This window comes from Glandiceps talaboti, chromosome 4, assembly GCF_964340395.1.
Source record: "Glandiceps talaboti chromosome 4, keGlaTala1.1, whole genome shotgun sequence".
In the NCBI taxonomy this organism is placed as follows: Eukaryota; Metazoa; Hemichordata; class Enteropneusta; family Spengelidae; genus Glandiceps; species Glandiceps talaboti.
Window position 1 is genome coordinate 1988038 of NC_135552.1, and position 12503 is coordinate 2000540.

At 36.1% G+C, this 12503-nt stretch overlaps 1 protein-coding gene across 1 annotated transcript in view; it reads left to right on the forward strand.

Moving 5' to 3' along the window:
* LOC144433841 (NSFL1 cofactor p47-like) overlaps window positions 1-12503 on the forward strand; it is a 75854-nt gene that overhangs the window by 35963 nt on the left and 27388 nt on the right. The window contains exon 5 of the mRNA XM_078122221.1: window positions 10034-10196. Within this exon, the coding sequence (XP_077978347.1) occupies window positions 10034-10196 (163 nt within the window). The remainder of the gene's footprint in view (window positions 1-10033; window positions 10197-12503) is intronic.

Sequence of the window (12503 nt, forward strand, 5' to 3'; positions counted from 1 at the left end):
AACACTGTCAGAAATATTGGCCTACTGTACTATGAATGTAATGAGGTGGGATGTACCAACACTGTCAGAAATGTTGTCCTACTGTACTATGAATGTAATGAGGTGAGATGTACCAACACTGTCAGAAATGTTGTCCTATTGTACTATGAATGTAATGAGGTGAGATGTACCAACACTGTCAGAAATATTGTCTTATTGTACTATGAATGTAATGAGGTGGGATGTACCAACACTGTCAGAAATATTGTCCTATTGTACTATGAATGTAATGAGGTGAGATGTACCAACACTGTCAGAAATGTTGTCCTATTGTACTATGAATGTAATGAGGTGAGATGTACCAACACTGTCAGAAATGTTGTCCTACTGTACTATGAATGTAATGAGGTGGGATGTACCAACACTGTCAGAAATGTTGTCCTACTGTACTATGAATGTAATGAGGTGAGATGTACCAACACTGTCAGAAATGTTGTCCTACTGTACTATGAATGTAATGAGGTGAGATATACCAACACTGTCAGAAATGTTGTCCTACTGTACTATAATGTAATGAGGTGGGATGTACCAACACTGTCAGAAATGTTGTCTTACTGTACTATGAATGTAATGAGGTGGGATGTACCAACACTGTCAGAAATGTTGTCCTACTGTACTATGAATGTAATGAGGTGGGATGTACCAACACTGTCAGAAATGTTGTCTTATTGTACTATGAATGTAATGAGGTGAGATGTACCAACACTGTCAGAAATGTTGTCCTATTGTACTATGAATGTAATGAGGTGAGATGTACCAACACTGTCAGAAATGTTGTCCTACTGTACTATGAATGTAATGAGGTGAGATGTACCAACACTGTCAGAAATGTTGTCCTACTGTACTATGAATGTAATGAGGTGGGATGTACCAACACTGTCAGAAATGTTGTCTTACTGTACTATGAATGTAATGAGGTGGGATGTACCAACACTGTCAGAAATATTGTCCTACTGTACTATGAATGTAATGAGGTGAGATGTACCAACACTGTCAGAAATGTTGTCCTACTGTACTATGAATGTAATGAGGTGAGATGTACCAACACTGTCAGAAATATTGTCCTACTGTACTATAATGTAATGAGGTGGGATGTACCAACACTGTCAGAAATGTTGTCCTACTGTACTATAATGTAATGAGGTGGGATGTACCAACACTGTCAGAAATGTTGTCCTATTGTACTATGAATGTAATGAGGTGGGATGTACCAACACTGTCAGAAATGTTGTCCTACTGTACTATAATGTAATGAGGTGGGATGTACCAACACTGTCAAAAATGTTGTCCTACTGTACTATGAATGTAATGAGGTGGGATGTACCAACACTGTCAGAAATGTTGTCCTATTGTACTATGAATGTAATGAGGTGGGATGTACCAACACTGTCAGAAATGTTGTCCTACTGTACTATGAATGTAATGAGGTGGGATGTACCAACACTGTCAGAAATGTTGTCCTATTGTACTATGAATGTAATGAGGTGGGATGTACCAACACTGTCAGAAATGTTGTCTTACTGTACTATGAATGTAATGAGGTGGGATGTACCAACACTGTCAGAAATGTTGTCCTATTGTACTATGAATGTAATGAGGTGGGATGTACCAACACTGTCAGAAATGTTGTCCTACTGTACTATGAATGTAATGAGGTGGGATGTACCAACACTGTCAGAAATGTTGTCCTATTGTACTATGAATGTAATGAGGTGGGATGTACCAACACTGTCAGAAATGTTGTCCTACTGTACTATGAATGTAATGAGGTGGGATGTACCAACACTGTCAGAAATGTTGTCCTACTGTACTATGAATGTAATGAGGTGAGATGTACCAACACTGTCAGAAATGTTGTCCTACTGTACTATAATGTAATGAGGTGGGATGTACCAACACTGTCAGAAATGTTGTCCTACTGTACTATGAATGTAATGAGGTGGGATGTACCAACACTGTCAGAAATATTGTCCTACTGTACTATGAATGTAATGAGGTGGGATGTACCAACACTGTCAGAAATGTTGTCTTACTGTACTATGAATGTAATGAGGTGGGATGTACCAACACTGTCAGAAATGTTGTCCTATTGTACTATGAATGTAATGAGGTGGGATGTACCAACACTGTCAGAAATGTTGTCTTACTGTACTATGAATGTAATGAGGTGGGATGTACCAACACTGTCAGAAATGTTGTCTTATTGTACTATGAATGTAATGAGGTGGGATGTACCAACACTGTCAGAAATGTTCTCCTACTGTACTATAATGTAATGAGGTGGGATGTACCAACACTGTCAGAAATGTTGTCCTACTGTACTATGAATGTAATGAGGTGGGATGTACCAACACTGTCAGAAATGTTGTCCTATTGTACTATGAATGTAATGAGGTGAGATGTACCAACACTGTCAGAAATATTGTCCTACTGTACTATGAATGTAATGAGGTGGGATGTACCAACACTGTCAGAAATGTTGTCCTACTGTACTATGAATGTAATGAGGTGGGATGTACCAACACTGTCAGAAATATTGTCCTACTGTACTATGAATGTAATGAGGTGGGATGTACCAACACTGTCAGAAATGTTGTCCTATTGTACTATGAATGTAATGAGGTGGGATGTACCAACACTGTCAGAAATGTTGTCCTATTGTACTATGAATGTAATGAGGTGAGATGTACCAACACTGTCAGAAATGTTGTCCTACTGTACTATGAATGTAATGAGGTGGGATGTACCAACACTGTCAGAAATATTGTCTTACTGTACTATGAATGTAATGAGGTGAGATGTACCAACACTGTCAGAAATGTTGTCTTACTGTACTATGAATGTAATGAGGTGGGATGTACCAACACTGTCAGAAATGTTGTCTTATTGTACTATGAATGTAATGAGGTGGGATGTACCAACACTGTCAGAAATGTTCTCCTACTGTACTATAATGTAATGAGGTGGGATGTACCAACACTGTCAGAAATGTTGTCCTACTGTACTATGAATGTAATGAGGTGGGATGTACCAACACTGTCAGAAATGTTGTCCTATTGTACTATGAATGTAATGAGGTGAGATGTACCAACACTGTCAGAAATATTGTCCTACTGTACTATGAATGTAATGAGGTGGGATGTACCAACACTGTCAGAAATGTTGTCCTACTGTACTATGAATGTAATGAGGTGGGATGTACCAACACTGTCAGAAATATTGTCCTACTGTACTATGAATGTAATGAGGTGGGATGTACCAACACTGTCAGAAATGTTGTCCTATTGTACTATGAATGTAATGAGGTGGGATGTACCAACACTGTCAGAAATGTTGTCCTATTGTACTATGAATGTAATGAGGTGAGATGTACCAACACTGTCAGAAATGTTGTCCTACTGTACTATGAATGTAATGAGGTGGGATGTACCAACACTGTCAGAAATATTGTCTTACTGTACTATGAATGTAATGAGGTGAGATGTACCAACACTGTCAGAAATGTTGTCTTACTGTACTATGAATGTAATAAGGTGGGATGTACCAACACTGTCAGAAATGTTGTCCTACTGTACTATGAATGTAATGAGGTGGGATGTACCAACACTGTCAGAAATGTTGTCCTATTGTACTATGAATGTAATGAGGTGGGATGTACCAACACTGTCAGAAATGTTGTCCTACTGTACTATGAATGTAATGAGGTGGGATGTACCAACACTGTCAGAAATGTTGTCTTACTGTACTATGAATGTAATGAGGTGGGATGTACCAACACTGTCAGAAATGTTGTCCTACTGTACTATAATGTAATGAGGTGGGATGTACCAACACTGTCAGAAATGTTGTCCTACTGTACTATGAATGTAATGAGGTGAGATGTACCAACACTGTCAGAAATGTTGTCTTATTGTACTATGAATGTAATGAGGTGAGATGTACCAACACTGTCAGAAATGTTGTCCTATTGTACTATGAATGTAATGAGGTGGGATGTACCAACACTGTCAGAAATGTTGTCTTACTGTACTATGAATGTAATGAGGTGGGATGTACCAACACTGTCAGAAATGTTGTCCTACTGTACTATGAATGTAATGAGGTGGGATGTACCAACACTGTCAGAAATATTGTCCTACTGTACTATGAATGTAATGAGGTGAGATGTACCAATACTGTCAGAAATGTTGTCCTACTGTACTATGAATGTAATGAGGTGGGATGTACCAACACTGTCAGAAATATTGTCCTACTGTACTATGAATGTAATGAGGTGAGATGTACCAACACTGTGAGAAATGTTGTCCTATTGTACTATGAATGTAATGAGGTGGGATGTACCAACACTGTCAGAAATGTTGTCCTACTGTACTATGAATGTAATGAGGTAGGATGTACCAACACTGTCAGAAATATTGTCTTATTGTACTATGAATGTAATGAGGTGGGATGTACCAACACTGTCAGAAATATTGTCTTATTGTACTATAATGTAATGAGGTGAGATGTACCAACACTGTCAGAAATGTTGTCCTACTGTACTATGAATGTAATGAGGTGGGATGTACCAACACTGTCAGAAATATTGTCCTACTGTACTATGAATGTAATGAGGTGAGATGTACCAACACTGTCAGAAATGTTGTCCTACTGTACTATTGGTAATGAGGTGGGATGTACCAACACTGTCAGAAATGTTGTCCTACTGTACTATGAATGTAATGAGGTGGGATGTACCAACACTGTCAGAAATGTTGTCCTATTGTACTATGAATGTAATGAGGTGGGATGTACCAACACTGTCAGAAATATTGTCTTACTGTACTATGAATGTAATGAGGTGAGATGTACCAACACTGTCAGAAATGTTGTCCTACTGTACTATGAATGTAATGAGGTGGGATGTACCAACACTGTCAGAAATGTTGTCCTACTGTACTATGAATGTAATGAGGTGGGATGTACCAACACTGTCAGAAATATTGTCTTACTGTACTATGAATGTAATGAGGTGAGATGTACCAACACTGTCAGAAATGTTGTCCTACTGTACTATGAATGTAATGAGGTGGGATGTACCAACACTGTCAGAAATGTTGTCCTATTGTACTATGAATGTAATGAGGTGAGATGTACCAACACTGTCAGAAATGTTGTCCTACTGTACTATGAATGTAATGAGGTGGGATGTACCAACACTGTCAGAAATATTGTCTTACTGTACTATGAATGTAATGAGGTGAGATGTACCAACACTGTCAGAAATGTTGTCCTATTGTACTATGAATGTAATGAGGTGAGATGTACCAACACTGTCAGAAATGTTGTCTTATTGTACTATGAATGTAATGAGGTGAGATGTACCAACACTGTCAGAAATGTTGTCATACTGTACTATGAATGTAATGAGGTGGGATGTACCAACACTGTCAGAAATGTTGTCCTACTGTACTATGAATGTAATGAGGTGAGATGTACCAACACTGTCAGAAATGTTGTCCTATTGTACTATGAATGTAATGAGGTGAGATGTACCAACACTGTCAGAAATGTTGTCCTATTGTACTATGAATGTAATGAGGTGGGATGTACCAACACTGTCAGAAATGTTGTCCTATTGTACTATGAATGTAATGAGGTGGGATGTACCAACACTGTCAGAAATGTTGTCCTATTGTACTATGAATGTAATGAGGTGGGATGTACCAACACTGTCAGAAATGTTGTCCTACTGTACTATGAATGTAATGAGGTGGGATGTACCAACACTGTCAGAAATGTTGTCCTACTGTACTATGAATGTAATGAGGTGGGATGTACCAACACTGTCAGAAATATTGTCTTATTGTACTATGAATGTAATGAGGTGGGATGTACCAACACTGTCAGAAATATTGTCCTATTGTACTATGAATGTAATGAGGTGAGATGTACCAACACTGTCAGAAATGTTGTCCTATTGTACTATGAATGTAATGAGGTGGGATGTACCAACACTGTCAGAAATATTGGCCTACTGTACTATGAATGTAATGAGGTGGGATGTACCAACACTGTCAGAAATGTTGTCCTACTGTACTATGAATGTAATGAGGTGAGATGTACCAACACTGTCAGAAATGTTGTCCTATTGTACTATGAATGTAATGAGGTGAGATGTACCAACACTGTCAGAAATATTGTCTTATTGTACTATGAATGTAATGAGGTGGGATGTACCAACACTGTCAGAAATATTGTCCTATTGTACTATGAATGTAATGAGGTGAGATGTACCAACACTGTCAGAAATGTTGTCCTATTGTACTATGAATGTAATGAGGTGAGATGTACCAACACTGTCAGAAATGTTGTCCTACTGTACTATGAATGTAATGAGGTGGGATGTACCAACACTGTCAGAAATGTTGTCCTACTGTACTATGAATGTAATGAGGTGAGATGTACCAACACTGTCAGAAATGTTGTCCTACTGTACTATGAATGTAATGAGGTGAGATATACCAACACTGTCAGAAATGTTGTCCTACTGTACTATAATGTAATGAGGTGGGATGTACCAACACTGTCAGAAATGTTGTCTTACTGTACTATGAATGTAATGAGGTGGGATGTACCAACACTGTCAGAAATGTTGTCCTACTGTACTATGAATGTAATGAGGTGGGATGTACCAACACTGTCAGAAATGTTGTCTTATTGTACTATGAATGTAATGAGGTGAGATGTACCAACACTGTCAGAAATGTTGTCCTATTGTACTATGAATGTAATGAGGTGAGATGTACCAACACTGTCAGAAATGTTGTCCTACTGTACTATGAATGTAATGAGGTGAGATGTACCAACACTGTCAGAAATGTTGTCCTACTGTACTATGAATGTAATGAGGTGGGATGTACCAACACTGTCAGAAATGTTGTCTTACTGTACTATGAATGTAATGAGGTGGGATGTACCAACACTGTCAGAAATATTGTCCTACTGTACTATGAATGTAATGAGGTGAGATGTACCAACACTGTCAGAAATGTTGTCCTACTGTACTATGAATGTAATGAGGTGAGATGTACCAACACTGTCAGAAATATTGTCCTACTGTACTATAATGTAATGAGGTGGGATGTACCAACACTGTCAGAAATGTTGTCCTACTGTACTATAATGTAATGAGGTGGGATGTACCAACACTGTCAGAAATGTTGTCCTATTGTACTATGAATGTAATGAGGTGGGATGTACCAACACTGTCAGAAATGTTGTCCTACTGTACTATAATGTAATGAGGTGGGATGTACCAACACTGTCAAAAATGTTGTCCTACTGTACTATGAATGTAATGAGGTGGGATGTACCAACACTGTCAGAAATGTTGTCCTATTGTACTATGAATGTAATGAGGTGGGATGTACCAACACTGTCAGAAATGTTGTCCTACTGTACTATGAATGTAATGAGGTGGGATGTACCAACACTGTCAGAAATGTTGTCCTATTGTACTATGAATGTAATGAGGTGGGATGTACCAACACTGTCAGAAATGTTGTCTTACTGTACTATGAATGTAATGAGGTGGGATGTACCAACACTGTCAGAAATGTTGTCCTATTGTACTATGAATGTAATGAGGTGGGATGTACCAACACTGTCAGAAATGTTGTCCTACTGTACTATGAATGTAATGAGGTGGGATGTACCAACACTGTCAGAAATGTTGTCCTATTGTACTATGAATGTAATGAGGTGGGATGTACCAACACTGTCAGAAATGTTGTCCTACTGTACTATGAATGTAATGAGGTGGGATGTACCAACACTGTCAGAAATGTTGTCCTACTGTACTATGAATGTAATGAGGTGAGATGTACCAACACTGTCAGAAATGTTGTCCTACTGTACTATAATGTAATGAGGTGGGATGTACCAACACTGTCAGAAATGTTGTCCTACTGTACTATGAATGTAATGAGGTGGGATGTACCAACACTGTCAGAAATATTGTCCTACTGTACTATGAATGTAATGAGGTGGGATGTACCAACACTGTCAGAAATGTTGTCTTACTGTACTATGAATGTAATGAGGTGGGATGTACCAACACTGTCAGAAATGTTGTCCTATTGTACTATGAATGTAATGAGGTGGGATGTACCAACACTGTCAGAAATGTTGTCCTATTGTACTATGCATGTAATGAGGTGGGATGTACCAACACTGTCAGAAATGTTGTCCTATTGTACTATGAATGTAATGAGGTGGGATGTACCAACACTGTCAGAAATGTTGTCCTATTGTACTATGCATGTAATGAGGTGGGATGTACCAACACTGTCAGAAATGTTGTCCTATTGTACTATGAATGTAATGAGGTGGGATGTACCAACACTGTCAGAAATGTTGTCTTACTGTACTATGAATGTAATGAGGTGGGATGTACCAACACTGTCAGAAATGTTGTCCTATTGTACTATGAATGTAATGAGGTGGGATGTACCAACACTGTCAGAAATGTTGTCTTACTGTACTATGAATGTAATGAGGTGGGATGTACCAACACTGTCAGAAATGTTGTCCTACTGTACTATGAATGTAATGAGGTGGGATGTACCAACACTGTCAGAAATGTTGTCCTACTGTACTATGAATGTAATGAGGTGGGATGTACCAACACTGTCAGAAATGTTGTCCTATTGTACTATGAATGTAATGAGGTGGGATGTACCAACACTGTCAGAAATGTTGTCCTACTGTACTATGAATGTAATGAGGTGGGATGTACCAATACTGTCAGAAATGTTGTCCTACTGTACTATGAATGTAATGAGGTGAGATGTACCAACACTGTCAGAAATGTTGTCCTACTGTACTATAATGTAATGAGGTGGGATGTACCAACACTGTCAAAAATGCTGTCCTACTGTACTATGAATGTAATGAGGTGGGATGTACCAACACTGTCAGAAATATTGTCCTACTGTACTATGAATGTAATGAGGTGGGATGTACCAACACTGTCAGAAATGTTGTCTTACTGTACTATGAATGTAATGAGGTGGGATGTACCAACACTGTCAGAAATGTTGTCCTATTGTACTATGAATGTAATGAGGTGGGATGTACCAACACTGTCAGAAATGTTGTCCTATTGTACTATGAATGTAATGAGGTGGGATGTACCAACACTGTCAGAAATGTTGTCCTATTGTACTATGAATGTAATGAGGTGGGATGTACCAACACTGTCAGAAATGTTGTCCTATTGTACTATGAATGTAATGAGGTGGGATGTACCAACACTGTCAGAAATGTTGTCTTACTGTACTATGAATGTAATGAGGTGGGATGTACCAACACTGTCAGAAATGTTGTCCTACTGTACTATGAATGTAATGAGGTGAGATGTACCAACACTGTCAGAAATGTTGTCTTACTGTACTATGAATGTAATGAGGTGGGATGTACCAACACTGTCAGAAATGTTGTCTTACTGTACTATGAATGTAATGAGGTGAGATGTACCAACACTGTCAGAAATGTTGTCTTACTGTACTATGAATGTAATGAGGTGGGATGTACCAACACTGTCAGAAATGTTGTCCTACTGTACTATGAATGTAATGAGGTGAGATGTACCAACACTGTCAGAAATGTTGTCTTACTGTACTATGAATGTAATGAGGTGGGATGTACCAACACTGTCAGAAATGTTGTCCTATTGTACTATGAATGTAATGAGGTGGGATGTACCAACACTGTCAGAAATGTTGTCTTACTGTACTATGAATGTAATGAGGTGAGATGTACCAACACTGTCAGAAATGTTGTCCTACTGTACTATGAATGTAATGAGATGGGATGTACCAACACTGTCAACACAGCTTACCAATAGTTGATCTGCAATAGTTGTAGTTTTAGTTTGTGTCTGACTTTGATTGATGATAGTTGATGTACCATTGTTGTAAATCACTGTAATTTGGTGTATTTATCCTAACAGACACGGTGCCCAGGAGGTAGAAGCAGGAACACCTGCTCCAAGTGGGAGTCAGCCCCAAGGACCTTTATTTAGAGGTGCTGGGTATAGGTTAGGAGATACTGAGGGGGGTGAGACTGCTCCTATACCAGGCACGGCTGGATCATTCCAACCTAAACCTAAAGATGTGAGTCCTTCATAATTTTATCATCACTTTCTTTGTCTCCATAAACGTTTTAAAAAGTAAGTATACTGGTCATACCATTTATATAGCACATATATTTCTATACCATTGAGATATAGGAATTAAAAGTAAGTATGTAAGTATACTGATCATACCATTTATATAGCACATATATTTATATACCATTGAGATATAGGAATTAAAAGTAAGTATATAAGTATACTGGTCATACCATTTATATAGCACATATATTTCTATACCATTGAGATATAGGAATTAAATGTAAGTATATAAGTATACTGGTCATACCATTTATATAGCACATATATTTATATACCATTGAGATATAGGAATTAAAAGTAAGTATGTAAGTATACTGGTCATACCATTTATATAGCACATATATTTCTATACCATTGAGATATAGGAATTAAAAGTAAGTATGTAAGTATACTGGTCATACCATTTATATAGCACATATATTTATATACCATTGAGATATAGGAATTAAAAGTAAGTATGTAACTATACTGGTCATACCATTTATATAGCACATATATTTCTATACCATTGAGATATAGGAATTAAAAGTAAGTATGTAAGTATACTGGTCATACCATTTATATAGCACATATATTTATATACCATTGAGATATAGGAATTAAAAGTAAGTATGTAAGTATACTGGTCATACCATTTATATAGCACATATATTTATATACCATTGGAATATAGGAATTAAAAGTAAGTATGTAAGTATACTGGTCATACCATTTATATAGCTCATATATTTATATACCATTGAGATATAGGAATTAAAAGTAAGTATGTAAGTATACTGGTCATACCATTTATATAGCACATATATTTACATACCATTGAGATATAGGAATTAAAAGTAAGTATGTAAGTATACTGGTCATACCATTTATATAGCACATATATTTCTATACCATTGAGATATAGGAATTAAATGTAAGTATGTAAGTATACTGGTCATACCATTTATATAGCACATATATTTATATACCATAGATATATATTAATTAAAAGTAAGTATATAAGTATACTGGTCATACCATTTATATAGCACATATATTTACATACCATTGAGATATAGGAATTAAAAGTAAGTATGTAAGTATACTGGTCATACCATTTATATAGCACATATATTTCTATACCATTGAGATATAGGAATTAAAAGTAAGTATATTAAGTATACTGGTCATACCATTTATATAGCACATATATTTATATACCATTGAGATATAGGAATTAAAAGTAAGTATATAAGTATACTGGTCATACCATTTATATAGCACATATATTTATATACCATTGAGATATAGGAATTAAAAGTAAGTATATAAGTATACTGGTCATACCATTTATATAGCACATATATTTATATACCATTGAGATATAGGAATTAAAAGTAAGTATATTAAGTATACTGGTCATACCATTTATATAGCACATATATTTATATACCATTGAGATATAGGAATTAAAAGTAAGTATATAAGTATACTGGTCATACCATTTATATAGCACATATATTTCTATACCATTGAGATATAGGAATTAAAAGTAAGTATATAAGTATACTGGTCATACCATTTATATAGCACATATATTTACATACCATTGAGATATAGGAATTAAAAGTAAGTATGTAAGTATACTGGTCATACCATTTATATAGCTCATATATTTATATACCATTGAGATATAGGAATTAAAAGTAAGTATATAAGTATACTGGTCATACCATTTATATAGCTCATATATTTATATACCATTGAGATATAGGAATTAAAAGTAAGTATATAAGTATACTGGTCATACCATTTATATAGCACATATATTTACATACCATTGAGATATAGGAATTAAAAGTAAGTATGTAAGTATACTGGTCATACCATTTATATAGCACATATATTTACATACCATTGAGATATAGGAATTAAAAGTAAGTATATAAGTATACTGGTCATACCATTTATATAGCACATATATTTACATACCATTGAGATATAGGAATTAAAAGTAAGTATATACTAAGTATACTGGTCATACCATTTATATAGCACATATATTTACATACCATTGAGATATAGGAATTAAAAGTAAGTATGTAAGTATACTGGTCATACCATTTATATAGCTCATATATTTATATACCATTGAGATATAGGAATTAAAAGTAAGTATGTAAGTATACTGGTCATACCATTTATATAGCACATATATTTACATACCATTGAGATATAGGAATTAAAAGTAAGCAGTGTTCTGCCAAGG